This window comes from Protopterus annectens, chromosome 16.part0, assembly GCF_019279795.1.
Source record: "Protopterus annectens isolate FY-2018-M chromosome 16.part0, PAN1.0, whole genome shotgun sequence".
NCBI classification, from domain to species: domain Eukaryota; kingdom Metazoa; phylum Chordata; order Ceratodontiformes; family Protopteridae; genus Protopterus; species Protopterus annectens.
Genome location: NC_056750.1, coordinates 502715439 through 502739251, shown reverse-complemented (window position 1 = coordinate 502739251; position 23813 = coordinate 502715439). Strand labels below are relative to the sequence as shown.

The 23813-nt window shown below is 39.9% G+C and overlaps 1 protein-coding gene across 11 annotated transcripts in view; it reads left to right on the top strand.

Moving 5' to 3' along the window:
- Positions 1–23813, top strand: part of RIPOR1 (RHO family interacting cell polarization regulator 1) — a 2621322-nt gene that overhangs the window by 1761187 nt on the left and 836322 nt on the right. For all 11 annotated transcript variants that reach the window (XM_044058659.1, XM_044058658.1, XM_044058663.1 and 8 more), the window contains one exon: positions 281–324. In XM_044058659.1, the coding sequence (XP_043914594.1) occupies positions 281–324 (44 nt within the window). The remainder of the gene's footprint in view (positions 1–280; positions 325–23813) is intronic.

The window sequence follows — 23813 nt, the reverse complement described above, 5'->3', positions numbered from 1 at the left end:
ATGATAAGTAAAGCTAACTTTTGTGTCTGAGAAGGTAGAAGTCACACCCTTCAGTAGTCAAAATCCGTATATGTAATGAAGACTTTATACTCTTAAGAGACTGAAAAAAAATAACATCTTCCTGTTTTTTTGGTGCATAGCTAGTATGCAGAGAAAAGCTTAGATTTGCAAGAATTGAGTTCTTGTTTCTTCCACCATAGTGCATAATAAACATATGTGACTGCCTGTCTGCATCTTTTACCTGAAGTTAATTATGTTTCTTTTTTTTTTTTTGTTGCAGGACTTGCTGGGTTTGCCAGGCTCTGTGCAGGCGATCAGTATGAGGTAAGAATAAAACGGCATGTCACATATCTCCTTGAAATGCACATTCCCATTTCAGAACTCCCAGCGTTTGAAAAATATATGAACAATTTAAGGGTGAACTAACAAGGGGAAAGACACAAACATTAAAAGAAAATTAGCAGCCATAACTAGTGAGCAACTTATTAAACCTGTGCATGTATGTGTGTGTTCTTTGCAGCTTTTCTCCCAGGACCCCACTGAAAAAAGACTTTCAAATGGAATGGAACTAGGTAAGTTATATGTAAGTTTAAGTCCTTTTCTGACCCCTGTGGACACTGGCATTTCTGTTTTTTTCAGAGGAAGGAGACAAGAAAAGATTAATATTTAGAACTACTAATTAAATACTGTAGGGGTTTCTCTGCCTTCAGTAGTCTTTCCCAAATTTTTCTTTCTAACTAGCTGCACAGAAGTGGGTGCCACTAAGTACAGGAAACAGAAACTTCAGTTCTCTATTATGTTAATGTGCCCATCCTTTCATGTCTTCTGCTTTTCATTATAATATAGTGAAACCCTCTCTTTCCTTAAATGCAACATCAGATAGCTTTAACTTTGTGAAGGTGGCAGCTTGCAAGTAACATATATATTGACTTCCTGCATCAGTTTTATGCAGTTCATTAAAACTTCTGTCCACTTTTCTTCAGCTGCAGTTTGTGTACCATATTATTTTCCAAATTTGGTTTAACACTGGAGGATAGTCCCAGTTTTTTATAGGAGAATAGCAGTATGTCAGCATTGTATTTTATTTTATTTTGGGTATGTAGCTTAACCAAGACAATTGAGATGAGATGAAATGTCTGATTTATGTCTGCCACATTTTAGCTCTTTGACTTAGGTGTGCTGAAATGTTGAGAACCCTGTCTTGGTGGTGGATTGCAAAACTCTCTTTACCTGGCTTGCACACCAATACTCTTTGCATTTGGTCAAAGCATTAACAAATACATTCTTTATTACTACTCCATCCACACACCCCAAACTTATATATACCAACTCCGAGATCACCATACCTCGGAGAAAATGGCATCTCCAACTTAGTAAATGTAAGTCTGATCATTCAGCCATTCAGTCTCCATATTTCAGGACTTGCTCTGACATTTCAAATGGTTGCCTTTTTAAATAGTGTACATATTTTAAAATGTTTCAGACATATTCTGTGACAGAAATCACTTTCTTGAGGAACAGCTTGGTTACCCCATCAAGAAAGTATTTTGGTCATCCCCAGGTAATCATCATTCATTTATTTGCTACATGTCTTGTTTGCTTCAGTGTCTGCAGACCATTAAGCCTCTTATGATGGACCTCAAGCCCATTTGTTTCACTCACTGTATTTGGGTTCCCAAGTATATCACTGGGAACCATCAAGAGGGACTGTCATTCAGGAAGATCTGAAAGTGTTCTTTGCCCTTGCCAGCATCCAGGCAATGAGGGTGTATCAAATAGGCCTATCCCTTTCTCTTGGGTGGGGAGCAGTCAACTTTCATCAATTTTACAGTCAAAGTGCTGCCCCCCCCCCCCATGTGACTGTACATTCTTGTGCATCTACATTGAGGGATGCCTCATTCATGGTTTGGTGTGTGAATTTATAACCCAAGGCAGGTTTTTGTGCCCCAATCTCTCATATGAGGGATTGTGGCATTGTATGTACCCAGTCATCCTCCCTTACCAACCCCAAGGATAGGCACAGTTATCCTTCCCATGCCAGCTCCAGCAGATGCATAAGCCTCTTAAATAATGTGATAAACCTGGGTCATAGTACAGGCTTTTATACTCTATTGCCATCAATGCTATCCCATCAGCAAATAGTGGATAAAATAAAATAAGGGGTTGGTAGGAAATAGGCAGCAGAGGAACTCCTCACAATCCTAGATTTCTTCCTGCTGCATTTTAATTTGTTAGCAGTGAACAAAAGGCATGCAGCTCCCTACTTGTAATGCAACTTGAACTGCACCAAAATACGTTGCAGTGCTAAAGCTGCTTAGAAAATGTTAGCTGAAGTGTTAAGTGTTTAGGTATGAACTACACAGAATAGATTGAAGCACAAGCCTGAATAACCTAGCAAACTTTAAAGTACCAAGTTGTAAGCAGAAGGCTGATTAAAGCTGTAATCTCTGCTTGGTGAATGTTGCACAAAATTTTGACTAGGAAGGCAGTGTTGTGTAAATAGTAATGATGGACTTCACATGGATCACTACTATATTAGAATTGTTAATGCATGGGAATTAGTTACAGGTAGATGTCCCACTGACTGTCATGACTTCAGTACTTTTGTGAATTGCCCATGGAGTGCCTGTTTCCTAATGCAGGGGTGCATGTTTGCATTCCAGAAAAGACAGTCAGCCTATGCAATTTTTCCTTACCACAGGTACACATCTTGTTGTTTAGTCTGAGCTCACTTTGTTCAGGAATCTGCAAGAGCTAGTACTTCAGTGGGGGGAAAAAAATCTTTGCTGCACTTATTTTCAAATTTAACTTGATTTTGCTTAGCTGGTGAAATTTGTAGGGAAAATTGTTGTTTCCCCTCTGGGCATGCCTTGTGTAGACATAAAAACCCTTTGTGACTGTTGGTGTTGTATCCTGTGTGAGGATTTACAAAAATGCTTAATTTGCTTAGGAGAGTCTCTTCTTTCAGTTGATTGCCAATTTGTGCAGGTTTTTGTCAGGAAAAAATGGAACTGAGGAGACCACCCTGCAAGCATGAGTGATGCAGATGATGTTGAAGGCCATTTTGGATGCTTCTAAACCGTCATTGGCATCTTCAGGGGAGTTTTTGTCCTCTAAAAGGGTACATAAAAACAGCACCAACACGCGGTGGCCAATGGAGAAAAGACAAAAGAGTAGAAAGCCATTCACCTTAATTGTGATGGGAATGAGAATGCCGTAGCTATTGTGCAGATCTCAAGACTCTAATGGCAGCATATATATTCCTGCCATTTTCAGTATAGCTGGTATGGGTCATGAACACAAAGGCAGTCATTAGCATGTCCTGCAAGGCAAAGTGCCAGATGATTGGTAATCTGAAGTTGCACTGACTAGAACATCAGACCTCTGTTTGGAGTTGAGATGTACTCAAAGGAAAAAAAAAGATGCATGCCTCCTGGCCTTAAGGTTGCAAATGTCTAGGACAGATAGACCTCTGGAATGTGATACATCAGCTGTGGAATCTTGAAAAACACTGTCATAGTAGCCATGTGTACTTGAGCGCTGTATTCTTTCCACATCAATGTCTTCCCTTTACAATTATTGACTTTAAGAAACTTTGGAGGAACATTTTGTTCAGTGGCAGCATGCTGTGTCCTTCTCTACCCTCCTCTTCCAAACCCAATAAAAAAGGGGGAGGGCTTCTTCATCAGTGGACAAGGAATACTTAGTATGTTTCATCCATCCTTCTTCCTTGCCACTCTAATGTGGAAGATGAAGAAACTATGTTGTCTGGCTCTCCCCCTGGAAGAAGTCTCCTTCAGACAGACTTTCAGTGAAAGAACACTAAGTGGGAGGCACAGGAAAAGTCTGATACCAGTAAAAGATACTTAGACCTTTTGGACTTGGAGAAGCTAAAGCCACAGTAGTGTTCCAGTCACTGAGGATATTTAAAGATGTGTTTTGATGGCCTCATTAGAACTGGATTCCCAACTGCCACCCCTAAGAAGCTGATTGGTTCCACATAGTTCACTATGCTTCCCAGTACTTTTTTCCAGAAACCTTATTGTAGATTCTGCTGTAGTCTTACTCAAAGTTCCAACATAGTCTTAAGCACTGATATAGTTCTGATGATGGGGAAATTATAGTCCTGGACAGACTTTGAAGCAAAAAGGTTTACATGTCAGCCACACTGGCTTTCAGTACTGTTAATGTTCAAATGCATGTGGCCCAATACCACTGTGACGCCCTCAAACAGATAGAACACTTAGCTAACGAAGTGAAGAGTGAAACCCTGAAGTTTCAGATATCAAGACTTTACCAGATAATTTAGACATTGGGGAAGCAAATGACAGTGTGGGTGCAACATGTTTACAGCTTCCATGGCAGCCAGAAAAGGTTAGTCAGTGGAAGTCTGCATAAATAATCCATTCACTAGCAGAAGCCATTAAAGGGGAACAACGTAAAACTCCTGTCAGCAAGTATTTCTTATTTGGGACCAATATCCAAGATGTTTTCAGGAAATTAGGTAAGAAAGGAAAGGCTGTGGCAGTAGTAGTAGTAGTGTGGCAACAGCTTTTTTTACCCCCATCCAAACATTGTTATAGCAACTTTCCTATGAAGTCTGGCCTTTTTGCAGACATTAGACTGGGAACAATAAGGCATTTGACAGACAGTGTCAGTGGAAGGTAAAGGACAAGTCAGATAGACCTGCAGTAAGCAGTGTGACAAGCCCCATATAACTGGAAATCATCTCCTTGCAACCCAACTCCCATTCTTCTAATTCCTTGGTGGCAGACTAAGATAGTTCCGGGAGAGTTGGGCAAATATGACCTCATACAGCTGGGTCATGAACATCATCTCTTACAGGTGCAGCATGGAATTCAAATCCATCCTGTCCTGTTGGGGGGTTCTTCCCATCCCGGGATACCAAATGGAACTTAATGTCACTCTACTGGGTCTATAAAAGAAGTCCTTTGAGGAGAAAGTCGTAGTGTTTTATCCCTGACTATTACTGGTACACAAAACAGATACTGTGGAGATCAACCTTGGATCTTTTAAAGCTCAGTCTCTTCTTGAAAGTATCCAAGTCCAGAATGCTCCCCCTTGTTATGACAAGGGCTTTACTAGTAGGTTTTGATGCAAGGATGTATACCTTCAAGTTCTAATCTAAATGGATCACTGAAAATCTCTAGATTAAATGCAGAGGCTGCCTGTGCAATTTACCATCTTGCCCTTTGGGATTCCATCTGTTTCCAGAGTATTTTCTGAATGCCTGGCACCAGCAGAGGCCTATATGATGGGCCAGGAGGAGTCTAGAAGATTGCATCTCTTGATCTCTGTTTGAGCAGAAAATCCAGAAGAGCATAGGAGTTAACAGCTTCTGTCTCATCAGTCTGCCTCTGATCATTTGACCCCGAACACAACAGTGGCCTTTGTTGGAGCACTCTGAATGTGGCATAATGCACAGAATCTTTATCCCCAGAGAAAGCAACATTCCTTTGTAGCTTCTTTCTCTAACAGGCTAAGAGAATCTCCATGACAGTGAGAGATTTTTTTTCAGGGCCTTTGGCTTCACAGCCTTGGTCATTCTAAAGGTACTGTAGCTGAGGACACACATGAGGAGTATCCAGTGGTACTGAAAGCCTGTTGGGACCATAGCACTGATACTGTTCATCCTAACTGAGTTTGCCTTGTGGATGATACAGGTCCAGGTGAACAAAAGCTTACCATTTTCACCACTTGCACACAATCAAATCCTGACAATGGGGACACATCAGATATTGCCTGGGTGTCCCATTCAGAAGCTCTGAGTTTCTAAATCAAATGGAAGTAGTCTCAAATGAAACTCCACAGCAACTTGAAGATATTGTCTGTCATTTGTTCAGTAGGGCTTTCAGTACACTGCTGAAAGCAGGGATGATGTTGCTTTTCACAGAACATGATCACTGTGCTGTGATGCATAACAAAGGTGGCAATCATCCTTCTTATGCAGATTGGAGGTGGTAGCCTGTGATTTGATGCAAGCAGGTAATGATGCTCATTGTGGTGAAAATCCTCTTGATGTTCAACAGTACTGGAGACAAAATAAGCAGAATTCAGTCTGGCAATCAGAAGTGGCAAGTGGGCAACGGAGATTTCAGGTTCTTGGTGAGCATATGGAGGAGTGTCAAGTGCATACTTGTTTGGCTCTGAGAAACCTTCAGATTCGCAGGCATTATAGTACACTTCTGTGTATCAAAACCTGGAGGGTGGATGCTTTCTTTTGACTTATCCTGGACATGTTTCTTTATATGTAGCCTCTCACCCAGCTAATACCAAAGGTATGGCAGAAAGGAAGGAAACAAAGACCCAGAATGATCCTCATTGCTCTATACTGGTCCACATAGCTCTGGTTCTGTATGGTGCAGCAGCTGGCAAAGGAACCATCATGTTTCCTATTCTAGCCACTAGACCTGCTTACTCAGCAGTGTGAGAGGCCTGATCCACTCAAACAGGGACTGTAATGTACAAGCTAAATTATCTGAAACTTATTCCTGTCAAGTACCTTTTATCAGGGAGGTGCTCACTGTCATGAAAGGGTTCCTATTAAATGATCGAAGACGCATGCTTTCAAATGCATCTTGATCGAACTTGAAAGCACGAAAAGGCAAAATAGTGAAATGGCATATAAGCGAATTCGGTACTTGCGTATTATCGCAACCAGATTGGGGACCAGGCATAACTCCTGACGTTATTGCAAAACGAGGGTTTTCTGAAGTGAACAGGGGTATATGGACTGCAAATCAGTAGTGGTTTAACCTGTATGTGACATAGGAATAGGAAATGGTATGCGATTTGTCTTCTCGGGACCGTGCATTACCGGCGTGCCATAATGCAAATGAAATTAACCGGGCAGATGAAAACATGCACCACTTTCTAGACAGATTCTTCCACAGTCAACATGAATCAGGATTGAGTTTACTGTTAAGGATTATTCCTGTAGGGAAAAGCAATTAATCCCAACACACAAGTCATTGCAACACATAATAACACACGGGGATTCTACCCTGTCTTGACCCGAAGCGTGTTACACAGGATCGCAGTGCTGTAAAACAGAAATACATGCACATTGTACAAATAAGACATGAAAGCACAGAAGATAAATGGCTTCTGCGCCTTATTTCAGCCCTGCATAGCGTCTCAACAAAATAAAATGTTTAAAATGCATTTGTAACGAAACACATTAATGAAAAGCCTAATGACCCAGTATTACAGGCAAGCTGGAACGCTGTGCCTTAACCAGTTCTTAGTGTTCATTACTGCAGTACAGGATGCAACCCGGAAGGTGAAATTTGGCCAGTTCTCCCGTCCCTGTTGTAGAATTGAGGTGAGAGGAAAGTGAATTGGACTTTAAACAAAACTTGCCACTGCAGAATAAATGACTGTCGGCATAACATTAGGAAGTAGCATGATTTCTACATCTGGTTACGATAATACTTAAGTACCGTGAATTCTTTCCCTGGGAAAAAAAAATTGCTTGGCCGCTTCTGTTACTTTGCTGTTTTTGTGACTGTAGTGCGAGCTTGGAGTTGGTATATTTAACTGGGGGTGGGGCAAAGCCCCCCCACACACACACACACACACACACACTTTATGTAATGTTTACTTTTTTTTTTTTTGTGGAACAGCAATTTTTTCTTTCCCTTGGAAAAAAAAATGCTTTTCTAAGCATTCAAGGTTGTAAGCTTTCGCTTACATGGGCTAGATAAATCATTGTTCGCTTTTTAAGCATTCGATGATTTAACATAGACCCTCATGAAAGGAGCCAGGAAGCCTAACACAAGGGTATCTCACTTGGCAAAATGTAGTTTCTTCATATGGTGCAGACAAAAAGGGAGAGCTAAGGACCATTTGCAAGTTTGATGCTTCAAATTCTTTTTTGCCAGATCTGTTTTCAGTAGACATACCTTTCTTCCTTTTCTGCATGCTTTGCATAATGGCCATGCTTCATAAATGACTTGTTTGTAGGCAGTTTTGGTAGGGTTATCCTTCTCCACTGAGGAAGGCAGTCTTACTTCCTTAGAATGCCAGTTTTATTGTGGAAAACCTGGCATTGGATCCATTTAAACTCAGCAAAGTCAGTTTTACTAAAATACTTGTCATGTAGGATGACCTTTCTAGTGACCATCCCATTTAATAAGATATTTACATAACTGCAGGCCCTGATGTGTAATGAGACTTTTTCAGTTTTCCATAGTGGTAGTGTCATTTTTAGGGCAACCGCCTCAAAGTCAAAGTAAACTTTATTGTCATACAGATCAGCACAGAGGAAAAAGTGCATATCACTGCACAAAATTTTGATACTCAGGCTCATGACTGTTTACAAAAGGAAGATAGATTAAATGAATAAAAATTTAAATAGTAAAAATAAAAAATAGGATACTAAAAAGAAATAAAGTAAAAAATTGAAAGCTTTTTTACAGCAGAAACAAAACAAATCCAACAACAAGAACAGACTCTATAGAAATATAAGGATATATAAAAACAATACTGTAAATAAATGAGGCATGCATGTAAAATTTACCCACCACCAATATATGCCATAAACTTACAGTTTTTTATAATGCCGAAATGGGTTCTTAATTTACTCTTAAACCATTTGGCTACCTGTAGTATCCACAACTGCAAAACAAGTTGGAAACAATCCTCTATTTCTGGGAGTTCACAGGCAGCTTAGATGTTACTTGAACAGGACAAGCCCTTCATACTGATTGAGCAAGTGGTTTTGCCTTCTACTCTAAGAAAATCAAGGTAAACTAGTTTCTATATGAATGTTATTCAGGTGACTGGTAAGTTATACTTCTGTTGTGGAATGAATGGAAGGACCATTCAGGGACGTGTTGGAGTGCACTCTTCCAGATCAGCTTCTGCATCATCTGCCACCTTTAGCTACGTGTCATCTCAAAGCACTTGCAAATCAGACACATGGTCTTCTGTCTATGTATTCTCAAAACTCTACTGGCTGGATCTTAAGTCCTGGAGCAGAGCAGGGTTTGGGTCCACAGTCTTGCAAGGGCTCCTCTATGTTCAGAATGATTCAACTCAAAATCTCCAAAAGGTCTTCATAGTGTTTGCTATCAGTTACTGTTGGATCATAAACACTTGCACCCTGTCCACAGTCCCAGACCCCTCTTAAAAGGGAAAGTAAGTTGCCCAGTCTTCTAATCTGGAGCAGTAAAGCATTACACAGTCTTGATGTACTGTGGAAAGTTCTTGTTTGTTAGTTTTAAACCGATGTAGCTCAATAAATAACCTTTTCCAAGTTTCCCATGCATGTCCCTTAATTTCAACACCGGAATCAGCTACAAACCTTTTACTATACACGCATTCATGTATATCAGTATAAGGTCCTCTCTCACTAACCTGCAGTTAGTAATGTCTAAGGACAATGTCTCCCAACATTTTTATATAACTACATTTTTTGTTTTTAGTTTAATAATCTGTTTTGCATAAAACTTTTGAATTCTTTCAAGTTTTGTCATTTGAGTTGTGTTATACGAACAGGCTGATGCCCAGTATATTCAGTGTTAGGCCTTTCTAATGACATATTGAGAGGTATCAGCACAGCTTCATCCCTACTAGTTATTGACAATATGTCCCTAATGAAACAGTAATATTTTCTTATCAACACAAGTAAAAAATTTTTAAACAAAACACCTTTATGAAATCACAAATAAAACAGTGTTACAGATACAAGCATTAATATAAAAGAATACAAACCACAGTAACTTTTTTTATGCAGTAGTATACATTTCCTTTTTAAGAATTGTCACTCATTTTGACATTGCATAAATTGCTCATTTCTTTGTCTTAAACCTCTCTACTTTTCATCTTGAACATTATATTGCATTTATTGTTCTCACAGATTCCATTTACTGCTATGTAATTTTCTCTTTCCTTTTTCTAAGGATGACATACCTAGTGCTTTTTATTTCCTTTTCAATATTCAGTACTTCAGTTACAGTTGGTTTGGATTTTGTTTTACATTTTTCAAGTAATTTGGCAGATAGTGGCATTAACCTTAGTGAGGCATTACTATGTGTAGGTAATTCAGAGCCTGTGTCCCAGCTCAAAACAATAATTTGTGTCCCCAATATTTCTATCATAACACTTTAGAGAATTTATAACATTTGCCAACTTGTTACATTCCTATAACGCTTGCTCCCAATTACCTTTCTATCTTTCCTATCACATCTCCAGCATTTACTACATACCTGTGGAACAATTCTCTGAAGTCTGCTTGGAGTGTAAAAATATCTATGTAAACACTTCCAAGCAAAATCCTAAAATATTTGGCCTTTTCTTTCATACTTGGGAGCTATACAGATGTCTTTCTGTTTTTCCTTGGTAAATTGCCTTCCCAGACTCTTCATAATCTTTTCTAATCTCCTCCGGTTGATTCTTATATTTGTCATTCAATATTTAATGTTCCGTGCTAAGTATCCCATTTTAACAGCTGCACGGTAGGGAATGCGGTCTCTAACCTGTCATTAAAACTTCTGCTTGCCCTCATCCCACTCAGTTAACTTTCCATCCCTAGTTATTCACTCTCAACACCTTGGGTCTCCAAGGTTGTCTTCAACCTTGGTACCCACTTTGCTGGATCCATCAGAGCCTCATCTTCCTTGAATGACTTCATGATAGTCCTGTGTCCCAGCTTCTTAGTTAAAGCCTTTTGCTTTCCCAAGTTTTCTGACAGAGTAAAATATGCCAACTCATCACACTCCACAAAAACTACTCTACCTGAGGAAAAATGTTTTACAGTCTGGGGCATAAAAATACATACTAAACACTTCCAGGCAAAAAATCCTAGACCTCTTGAACTTTGTTGCGTACTTGGGAGCCATACAAATGTCCTTTCATTGTTCCCCTGTAAATTGCTTTATCCAGTCTCTCTGACCAATATGGTCTAACCTCATCTGATTGATTGTTATAGTTACTATGCAATATTTTATATGCCTTAGTAATTATCCCTTTTTAACCGCAGCTTCTGTTCTAGATTCAACTAAAAAGTGTACTATAGTGGCAGGAATTGAATAATTTATGTACTGTTGCTTAGGTTGTATGATATATAGCAGTATATGGGAAGCATAATGTTTGTTCATTTTAACTTGTTAATACAGTTTGATTACTTTTCTATAAATGTGAATATGCCTATGTCACAAGTGATAATTCAGTAAAGGTGTTAAAAAAATGTACCAAAGATGGTCTTTCACTTAGGACTGCCCTATCCCATTCTCTCTGCCTATACTCTGTCAATCCCTAGCAGGGAAGATTGTCTCTAACCTGCAGTCTAAACAACTTCTTGGCCTCATCCCACTCGACATTTCCTCTGTGTGTATTTGCTCCCAATACCTTGATTCCTTTTCTAGTTTTCTCAGTAAATTCCAACCTCCTCTTGCTTATTTTCTGTATTCCTACTTGCAATCCTCCTTATTAGCAAAATCTCTTTTCTCCATTCCTGTTTTGAATTAGTTCTTAGAATACTTTCTCCAACTTTATGAATATAATAGTTTGTATGGGTGTTATTCTCCTTAAGGCTTTGCATGTAAAATCCCATTGTCTCATTATTTTTTGAACCTCCCCACGTCATCATCCTTTACCCACTTTGAATTATAATCTTCTGCTCACGTTATGTATACAAGACGTAACTGCATAGATGTTCTTCGTGTTTCACTGTTGCAGTCATCACACTTGGGTTATCCTGCCCAAGGGTAGCCCTTAGTCGGTCCAAATACTAGAGGCTTAGTATTTCTGCATCAGTTGCTGTCGCTCCAGGACTGACGTCAGGTCATCAGTGGTATAAAAGCAGGCAACCGACACCATTACATCAGTCGTTCTTGCCGAGGAGCCCGAAGCAGAAGCAGTTTGCATGAGTGACGGTCGGCCACTACCTGAGTTTTTCATTTCTGAAATTGAAGTTGAAATCTTCTAAAGCTAAGTACCCCGTTGGGGATCCTTTTTTCTTGCTCTAACTAATGTCAGAAAAAGTTAACAATTGTCTCGCCTGTGGAAGGCAAATACCACGTCAAGCTTTCCATTCTTACTGCGTCACCTGTTTAGGCCCAGACCACGATGTCCCTCTCTGCCGGTTTTGTGCTTTCTTCAACGCCCAAACTATTCATCGTCAAGCCCTTATTGTAGCTAAATACTTTCGCTCTCTTGATCTCCGTATTCCGAAATGGCTTCGGTAAGCCGTCTGACTACTGATCTTCTGAAAAAACGTAAGGATAAAGACAGAGACAGACCACACAGGTCCAAAACTGCCAACAACACTTCCATTAAGCTAGTCGCCAGTTCACCGGTACTCAGTGGAGGTGCTTTCACAGCCCCTGATGCCCGCATTGATGGATTTGCAGGCCGCTACCGAGACCCGTTCGGAGACAGTTATGCCGTGAGACTCTTCTTTGACTACAGAACCTGCAGATGTCTCTACCTTGGATGGATCCAGAGCCGCTGTGCAGGCACCAGCTTCTGAGGAAGTTCTTCACATTACCGATATTTGACACAACTTCTTTTGCGTCTTCTGTTCTTTCTAAAACTACCGAGTTTCTAAGGCCTAGAATACGAGCTACGCCTAAAAGACCGACGACCCAAACTCACGTGCCTGCTTCCTTGCCACAATCACAGATGCTTAAAATGGCAGAAGACCTTATCATGCTGGTTAGGGAAAGCCAGCCTTCCCCTGCTAAAAAAAAACTGACTTGTCATCAGCACCTTTATCTGACCAAGAGTCCGACGACTCTGAGGTTTCTGATTATGAAGACATACTATTATCTGCTTATGAGGGTTCAGATGCAGGGGAATCCATTCCTTCTGCCTCTCCTCCAGAGGATTTTTCTTTTGGTTAAACCCTACATACTTTGAGAGAGCACTTCCATTGGGAATGCCAGGATTATCCTCAGTCCAAAAAGAGACTCGGAATTTTTAGATTTACCACAGCACATACCCTTAGCTATCCCTCCTGTTCTGGATGTTGTCGATGATGTCTTTAGGGAATTCAGTCTAACTCCTGATACTTTACCTCCTGCTCCCAGGAAACCTGACAGGTATTACAGAGTTCCTGACTCTCACAAATTTCTTTTCAAGAATCCTGCTGCTGACCCAGAGGTCACCTCCCAAGGGCCTAAGGGAATAAAAGCAACTACAGCTAAGAATCCCACCCCATCAGACAGGGATTCTCAAGCCTTAGACAGATGGGGTAAAAAAGTATATGCCTCTACAACTCTTGCCATTAGAGCATTAAATTGTCAATTCCACATGCTGAAATACCAGCAACATACCATGGAACTCATTAAACAAAAATTATCTACCTTCCCTGACTGTGCAGAAAATAAAGCTTTACAGGAACTTATGCATTCTGCAATCCAAATCAGTAAGCATACCCTGCAATGTGGGTTTGACGCCATAGAAGCATCCTGCAGGGCAGCAGTCATAGGTTCTGTACTTAGAAGGCATGCTTGGCTTAAGGAACAGACCTTGCTAGATCATGTCATATCACAATTATTGGACACACCACTGAACAAAGACAATCTGGCACCAAAGCAGAAGAGGTTTTAAAAAAGATGGAAGAAAAAGCTAAGTCTATGCAGACAGGTAAAGACTTTTTGTAAGTTCAGCCTCCAAGATTCAGTAAGTATTGCTCCTCAAAACATTGGTACTTACCAGCCCCCTCAAGGCCACCTCAGACTAGACCTAGGGGTAACAGACCCCCCCAAACAGCAGTCTCAGGGTATGCAGACATTTATATAATGGAGTACCTCCACTTCTAAACCAGGGAGTGCTAAGCCACCCCTTATGGAAAGAATTCCCAATGACTCCTCAACTCATCCTCTCACTTCTACCCATCTGCTCGTGCCCCTAGGAGGAAAACTTGCCTCCCATGCAGAAAACTGTGCCTCCATGACCAACGATCGATGGGTCCTCAACATAGTGTCCTAGGGGTACAGATTTTATTTCCACACGTTGCCAACCCCAAAAGAATTCCAAGATCTTCATCCAAACCAGTGGGCAGAGGCACAAAACCAAGTTCATTCCCTGCTCTCCATGAGGGTAATTCAGCCTGTTACTGCAGATCAGATAGGCCAAGGGTTCTATTCCAGACTTTTTCTGGCACCCAGAAAAGAGGTCACCTGGCACCCAATCTTAGATTTATCTATTCTAAACACCTTCTTGGTGGTACTAAAATTCAGAATGCTCACACTGCAGCAGCTTCTCCCTATGCTGTCCAAAGATGGCTGGTTAGCCGCTCTAGGCCTCAGAGAGGCCTATCTGCATATCCCAATCAGAGATTGTTGCAGAAAATGTCTATGTTTCAGGGCAGGATCTATGCATTTTCAGTTCTCTGGCCTTTTCTTTGGTTTATCCACTGCTCCCAGAGTTTTCACAAAATGCCTGGCCATTGCTTTTTGAAGATCTATGATACCTTGTCTAAGGAAAGATTTTCTTTGGTGGGCAGCAGCATGCAACCACAACAAGAGACTTCCCTTTTCACAACCCCACGCTGCCCAGACCCTAACCACAGATGCATCAGACTGTGCCTGGGGTGCTCACCTGGACGGCAGTTGCATTCAGGGCCACTGGAGCTCAAACCAAATTCATCTGCACATCAACCAAAAAGAGATGCTAGCTGTTCAGCACACTCTGACAGCTTTCAGATCCCTGCTCTCTCCGGGGCCTCTACTAATCAAAACCGACAGCACCACAGTAATGTGGTACATCAACAAGCAGGGGAGAACCCACTCTTACCCACTTTGCAGGCTAGCCATTACCCTTTGGAACACGGGCTCCGCCATACATATTCATCTGCAAGCTCAATTCCTGCCAGGCAACCAAAACTCTCTGGCAGACAACTTAAGCAGAAATCTCCTAGACCCACACGAGTGGCAATTAAACCACAACACCTTCAGCCTTGTGACCCAAAAATGGCATACCCTGAAGTTGGACCTATTTGCCTCCCCCTACAGCCACCAGCTCAGCAAGGTCTGCACCAAGGAACCTCACAGTAAGGCCTGGAAAGTGGATGCCCTATCCTTCCAGTGGGCAGACCTCTCAATCTATGCATTTCCCCCTCTACCTCTTCTTAACAGAGTATTACTCAAAATAAGGGAAGAAAGACCAAGGGCAATCCTGATTGCCCCAGACTGGCCACGCAAACACTGGTACCCAGTACTGCATAGTCTGTCACCGTTGCCTCCATGGCACTTCCCCCATATTCCAACTTTTTTGACTCAGCAGGAGGGGAGAGTTCTTGCATCCACAGTTGCAGACCCTGAACCCAGCAGCCTGGCTTATTCCTTGACTTCTCTTCCAGTGGCCAGCCTAAGCAAACAGGTCCTGGATGTCATACGTGAAGCCAGACAACCCAGTACAAGAAAATCCTATGCTGACAAGTGAAAAAGGTATTGCTTCTGGATCCAGACTAAAGGAGCTGACCCAGCAAAGCCCTCCTTACCTCTCATCCTTGATTACCTAGCAGAACTACTCCACAGGGGCCTATCCTTCTCTTCCATTAAAATCCATGCCTCTGCCATCTCTGCTCATTACAGCACTGAGCCACCTCTCTTCTCACACCCTGTCATCAAACAGTTCCTGAGAGGGGCTAGCAACTTAAGGCCACCAAGAAGAGCCCCTGCCCCTGCTTGGGACCTTAACTTTGTGCTGGAAAAGCTCCCCCCCCCCCCCTTTGAGCCTACAGCTTTGCCAGAGTTAAAATTCCTCTCTTGGAAAACAACATTGCTTCTGACCATCACTTCAGCTAGAAGAGTGTCTGAGCTACAAGCACTTATGGCTGTGGAACATTCCATCATTTTTCATGCTGACAGAGTCTTCCTCAGCACTAACCCAACTTTCATGCCTAAAGTGGTATCCAGTGTGGCTCTCAACCAATCTATTCATTTGCCCACCTTTTTCCCTAAACCTCAAAGTAAGGGGGAAAGGATCTTGCACTCTTTAGATGTGCACAGACAGCTCAGATTCTACCTGGATTGGACTAAGCCCTTTAGGAAATCTGACCAGTTACTAGTCAGCTTTGCACGAGGGGCAGAGGGCAAAGCCATATCAAAACAAACCATCTCCAAAATGGATAATGCACTGCATCCATTTCTTTTACAAGCACCATGAGAAACCACCCCCACAGGGGGTCAGAACACATTCTGTTAGGGCAACTTCAACCTCTACAGCCTTTCTCAGAGGGGTCCCTACCAGGGACATCCTGGAAGCTGCAACATGGAGTTCTTTTCATACCTTAACCAAGCATTACCACCTGCCTATCTTTTCAAAATCCAGGGCAAGCTTTGCAACTGCAGTCCTGCAGGGCATACTAGCCAGCCCTAACTCTTCTTGACTGTCTCCACCCGTTACTCAGCTTTGGGAATCAACCCAAGTGTGATGACTGCAACAGTGATACATGAAGAACATAGTACAGTTGTGTACACTTAACATAAATGTAGATGTTCGAGTGTATTCACTGTTGCAGTCCAGGTTTCCCACCCTCCAGCCCCTTGTCTCTCTCTCTCTCTTTCTCTTCCTCACCCTTACAGGGCTGTTGGTATTTACTTTCTACTGGTGGTGTTACTCCACCATAATGGGGGCTCCTGACATTTGGGGCAAGAAAAACTGATGTAATGGCGTCGGCTGCCTGTTTTTATACCACTGACGACCGGACGTTAGTCCTGGAGTGACAGCAACCGACGCAGAAATACTAAGCCTCTGGTATTCGGGCCGACTGAGGGCTACCCCTGGCAGGATAACCCAAGTGTGATGACTGCAACAGTGAATACACTCGAACATCTACATTTATGGTAAGTTTACACAACTGTACTTTCTAAAATATCACTTCAGGTAATCCTAAACCATCTTGTTCTATTTGGAGGATCAACTTCTATCACTTTACTCTTGCCCTCTGCCCTTCCAGATAAATTCCTTCAGCTCTTTATATTAATGGTCGATAACTTCTCCTCTGGTTGATAAAAATGTACTTGACCTGTTTGTAAAACTAAAAGAACTAAAAACATTTTTACTGCTTATGTGTAACAAACTATAAACAAGAACTTCCAGTTTCTCAGTTTTTGTATTATTTTTGATTAGCATCTTCCCAAAGATCCTTGGCTGCCATATCAGAAACCATACTCATAAATACTTCATTTTATTTATCGTGCCCAATAAATATGGGTATTGCTGAATCTATCTGTGTGTGGGTACATAATTTATGCCTATAGCTTTTGTTTTACCTTCCTTAGTTTTATATCCCAAATAGACTTGAAACTATTTCAAAATGTCCCACAACACCAAAATGTCCTTTCTGGATATTTCAAGTCCAAAATTGCATCAAGCAAATAAGAATTTTTCTCGACTACCATACCAATTATAGTCATGGATTTCTGAGTCCCTGATTTTCTTTGCTGGTATATGTAAAGCAAATAAAGGGGAAAGAGGGCACCCCTGCCTGGTTCTTCTCTTCATACACAACTTATCGGAGAGGAACACTTTCACTTTGATTCTTCATATATTATTCTAATATTATTGTGTCAAGGAAATTGCCGTACTCATGACATCCCAGCTTACTTTGCTAAATGCTTTCTCTGCATCAAGACCCACCAAAAAGAACTGTATTTTCTTACATTCCGTTTACCTCTGGATCATCATTCTAATGTTCAGAAAAAACACATAAACTGCTTCAGGAAGGACTCTGTTTCCGGAATATTGTATACCAAGGTTATTGTAATACAACATTAAAAGTTAGTGCTTTCATCCATCTAAAATTAATAGACTTCTTCAGGCAAATTCAATTTAACAACACTTTAATCTACTTAGGTTAAACCACTTCTGTCAGACCCAAGATAACCACCCTCACACACACCCATTTTTTAAGGGATATTTCAGCTCTGTGCTGTAACTGCAAGGAAGGTCCGATAGTGCTTCAGAATTTCAGTTACTACAAGTCAAAGTTGAAGAAGAAAAAAATAAATAAAACAAAATAAAATGTACATGATATATCAACCAGTGGTAGGGAACCAAGCCCATATACATACCATAAATGCTATTTTTAAATAAAGTAATTTAAAATAATTGTTTTTATAAAAATCAGTCATTCTATGACTCTCTTGAAATCAGTTTTTTTTTTAAATCTAATAGCCTTTAAAAAGTTTTAGATGATTTGAGATCAACAAACACCTAAAATAAGGCACTTAACCATTTGGCTAGATAAACTGCACACCTTGTATTACAATCAAATGTGCCTCTCAATTTGTAGTTATTAAATTTGCAATGAAGTCAGCATACCCTATCTGGTTACCCTTTGGGGCCACAAATTGTCACCTGGCCCTCATATACAAAATTAACATTTTTGTTCCTGTCCTTCTCTTTTACCCCACTTAAAATATGCCTGTAGAAGCCTGACTCCCTCTTTCTTTGAACCTCATTTAAAAGCTCATCCACCAAGGCCGAAGGGTAACCTCTTTTCAAAAACATCACCTGTAGCAGTGATTATAGATGGTTAAGGTGGGTTTTGAATAAGAACCGGGCCGTTCTAGAGGAAAATGTTTGAAATGGACCAAATATTACATTTAGGAGAGGCAGGAATTTAAAAGAAATTTTGGAGGCACACAAGGATGGGGGTCCAAGTAGGGCAAAAACCTCTACAATGAAGAAATGTGGATTATGGCCCCATTGCAAACACAGCTTGGGAAAGGTTTTATTATTATAAGGGTAAACTACAAATTAAAGGGTACATTTGCTTTGTAATGCAAGAGAGTGCATTTTATTAGCCTTGTGTCAGTCTTGCCCCTGTTTCTACGTAGGGAAAGCCAAGCAGTGTAAGAGGTGTAAGATGGAGAGAATATATGAGCACGAGTACAACATTAAGAAGGGGAATACTCATAGTGTATTGGCCTAACATATTTTGGCCAATGAGGGCCATTCTTTTAGATATACTGTTATTGAGATTGTTGAGAAAGGACAAAGAGATGGGACGTGGGCATTACAGCTTGAGAGACGGGAGCTTTCCTGGAAAATGTTGCTTAACACCTATACCTAGCCAGGCATAAATGAGTGTTGTTCCATTAGTTGTTTACTGAAACTGAAGGCCCTTACTAGATGATACTGGGGAATTTATCGAATAGAGTTATATGAATAATAATATACAAAAATTTTTTTTACAAACAACAGTATTTTTATGGTCAACTATCAATTCAGTGTTTATTTATAATACAAATAATTTATTAATTTAAGTAATTTATATATACATTTATTGATTTTCCGTATGTTCTTAGAGTATGTATTACTTATTGGTATTTTATTCTCCTTTTTATACATGATACAGGTTTGGTAGAATTGGTGTGTAGATATTGGGATGTGGGTGCCCAAATGTCCGATAGTTAAGTGCCTTATTTTATGTGTAAAACAAAGTCAATAGAGCAAGTGACTTAGGAGTAAGTGCTCCGATGCTGAAAAACAAAGATAAACCCAAACTGAAAGCTCAGAGACACTCCAAGGCTGTGGATGGAAATAAAGTTCTCAGATGAAAACAATTCCATCTATTTAAAAACTAAACAGAAAAAAAAGTAATCTCATAAACATGCCATCTATCATGCTATCCTAGAGGTTTCAGTGGTCTGAATAAGCTTTACTCATCTGTAGGTACGCAACCATGTAACAAATGTAATTTTTGTGAATTTGTTTGTGTAGCATCTCATTTTACACATCCCATCACCTTACAACGGTTTGATTTTAGAGTAACTGCTACTTGTAATACACAACATGTGGTTTATCTGGCTAAGTGCTATAGCCTGCATTGCGTTTTATGTAGGAAAAACTGATAGACGCCTAAGGGACAGGGTTACGGAACACCTGTAAAATATACGTATACAATCTCCTAACAATGCACTCTCGAAGCATGTCACACACACTAATGACCAGCATAGTTTCAAATTCCAGGTCCTACAAGTGATCATACCCAATACCAGAGGTGGAGACATTAGAAATTACACAGAGAGAATAGAAGTTGATTGGATCATCAGGCTAAGGGCAGACCAGAACCGAGGTCTTAATGATAGTCTCCATGAAGCCAGCTTTGAAAAATAGGAGACTGACTGTCAGATGACACAATTTATATTGATATAACTAATGTCCCTTTCTGATGAGATTTTATGTTGAACTTAGATATGTTCTTTTATACATTTTAAATTGCATAAAACTTGAACATATTTAAATATTTTATAAATTTAAATATTTTTCAAAAACTGCATTATTTTTTGTTAAGTCGAATTCAAGTATGTATTTTTACTTATGTTTACATTTTATATTTATGAATGCATTTATGTATGTTTTTATTTCCATTTTTTAGGCATGTTTATGAGATGACTTTTTTTTTCTCTTTAGTTTTTAAATAGATTAATTGTAGGAAGTGATGTCATATTTAGGTGGCTATACATTCTGTGTCCCCTTTTTTGTATGTATTAAAGGTCTGAGGAAGCCCAACAGGGTGAAAGCGCTAACCTAACTCTGCACAATAAATCTTTCTTCATTTCAAACTTCGTCCGTTGGATTTATTGGAGTTTACTACTTGGAATTGTTTTCATCTGAGAACTTTATTTACATCCACAGCCTTGGAGTGTCTCTGAGCTTTCTGTTTGGCCTTATTTTATGTGTTTGTTGATCTGAAACTGTCTAAAACTTTTTAAAGGCTATTAGATTGTGAAAGGACTATTTGATTTCAAGAGAGTCATAGAATTAATGTTTTTTTATAAAATAACGATTATTTTAAATTACTTTATTTAAAAATAGCATTTATGGTATGCATATGGACTTGGTTCCCTATCGTTGGTTGATGTAGCATGTACATTTTATTTCATTTTATTTCTTTTTATTAATGTTTTCTTTAACATGATTCGTAATAATTGAAATTGTGAAGCATTACCTGACAGCCTTCAAGTTACGGCTTAGAACTGAAATTTCCCTTTAAAAATGTGTGTGTGTGTGTGTGTGTGTGTGTCCGCTCGCTCGTGCGTGGGTGGGTGGGTGGGTGGTTGTCTTGGGTCTGACAGAAGTAGTTTAACCTGAGTAGGTTATTTGAAGTGTTGTTGTTAAATTGAATTTGTCTGAAGAAGTCCATTAATTTCAGATAGACGAAAGCGCTAACTTTTAATGTTGTATTAGAATAAACTTGGTATATATAATATTCCGGTGGCTGAGTCCTTCCTGAAGCTGTTTACATGTTTTTGTTCTGTGTTGATTTTACGTTTTTTCTTTTGTTCTAATGTCAAATGTCTGCCTGTCCTCCCCAAAAAAAAAACCCACATTAATCCATATCTATCAATTTTGGCAGTATCTTTGCCATTCTTTTAGCTAATATCAACATAAACACTTTGTAATCATTCCAAACAGACCCAAAATGCGAGGCAAATAACAATTCAATGAAAATAAATACCCAAAGGCTGAAGGGAACCAAAAATGATAAATAATCCACAATGCATATAAAATCCAATACTTTAATGAGATTGTGAGTGCTTTCGCAGTGCTCAACATTGCTTCATCAGACAGTTAAAAATCAATTAACATCTACTTAAATACACTAGTACAAGTTTATAACAACCAAAGAAATACAAGTTCCATCAGCCCTCCTACTATACATTTATAATCACTCGTATATATAAAAAATGTATAAAATATATAGAATATATAATGCAATAAACAACAAATGCTAGTGTATGCTATTCATAGTAATATTTAATTTACTTAATTTCTTAGATTTTAAAACTGGTTTAGGAGGAACGGAGTCATTTAGACCCAGCCCCCTATGAGCTCAGGATCCACTGAAGCTCCACACGTTCTGTTTGACATGGTCCCCCAATCTATTATTCATAGCCTGGACATGTAACACCTGAAACAAAAATGTATGTTCATTTGTCGTCAGGGTATGTTTTGCCAAGGCGCTATAATCCAAACCTCTCTTTGTACAATATAAGTAATCCTAATTCGTTCTATAAGGTGACGGTTCGTCTTGCATACATAAAAATGAAAACAAATCCTACAGTGTGTCACATAGACCATATTAAAATGTTACAATCTGCCTTGGCTTTAAGCTCCCACAGGTGCCCAGTCCCTGGGTGTTTAAAAAAACTTGATTCATCTGTGTATGTGCAATATGCACAATTACCACATTTATGTGTACCATACATGTTATTTTCTCCGGTTCTAGGATAGCACAACTGTTGTTTCAAATTCTTCTAGTTTTTATATATGAAATGGGGACGTGTACCCCCCCTACTCTAGTAGTTTTGTCATCCACTAAGAGAATGTGCCAATTTTCCTGTAAGGTCTTTTTAAATCTGTCAACCTTTACTGCATAAGGCAGGACCATAGAAGTCTGGAAAGAGTCTTTATACTGAATGAACAGGGCATAAATATGGTGAGATCTGTTTTATTGAGACATGGTAAACTGTCCACACAGCGTACAGACTTTTTATGTATGCTATTGGAAATTGCTTTGGAGCATAATTTGTTTATGTACAATGATGATTGTTATTGGCAGGTATCGGGGGTTGCCATGGGCACTAGTTGTGCCAACACGTATGCTAATCTAGTCATGGTGGACTGGGAACAGCGACATCTGATAGCTGATCCCCATGTCGTCTTTTACATACGGTTTGTAGACGACCTTTATGTTGGTTGGAAGGGGGATGAGGATAGTTTGAGATTATTCCATCAGTGTTTGAATAATACAAGTCATTTTTTGTGGTTTACCATGAACCACTCCAAACAAAGTGTAGATTTTCTAGATGTTACCGTTTTTAAAACTGGTAAGGGATGGTGCACCAGGCTAAATGTTATTGTCCAGCATTTCTCCATCAAGACAGTATGCACACACAGCACATTTTCCCTAATATAGTTAGAGGGCAAGCAATGCGGGTGTCATGCCTGTGTTGTCAGGAAGAAGAATATTTAAAAGAACTAGGTAATTTGAAGGATGGTTTCCTGACTAGGGATTATAATGCAAAAGAAGTTTATATGGCTTATTTAAAGGTTACTGAATGAGAGGAGAGGGAAGGCCAAGCCTTATTACTCTGAAAATGCAGCAGTGCAATATAAAGAGAGTAGGTATAAAGACTCTTTCCAGACTTCTATGGTCCTGCCTTACGCATTAAAGGTTGACAGATTTAAAAAGATCATACAGGAAAATTGACACATTCTCTTAGTGGATGACAAAACTACTAGAGTAAGTGGGTACACGACCCCGGTTCATATATAAAAACAAGAAGAATTTGAAACAACAGTTGTGCTATCCTAGAACAGGAAGGACAGAAGAAAATAACATGTATGGTACATGTAAATGTGGTAATTGTGCATATTGCACATACATAGATGAATCAAGGTTTTTTAAACACCCAGGGACTGGGCACCTGTGGGAGCTTAAAGCCAAGGCAGATTGTAACACTTTAAATGTGGTCTATGTGACACACTGTAGGATCTGTTTTAATTCTTATGTAGGCAAGACGAACCATCACCTTAGAGAACGAATTAGGGATCACTTATATTGTACAAAGAGAGGTTTGGATTATAGTGCCTTGGCAAAACGGGTCTGTATTAGATTATCTAAAGTTTTATTCAGCGAACGCTCACATGAGTGCAAACGGTGGAAATTGAAAGGGTGTTTGTGGGGTTGTGGTACAGTGAGGTGTAGGATATTTGCCCTTTCCTCACTGTAGTGCAGTCTCTGAGTTGGAATATATAGTTAGTGGGGGGCACCCCCCCCATAAGAAGTTCGATGTCTAGCGTTTTCGCTCATGTGAGCATTC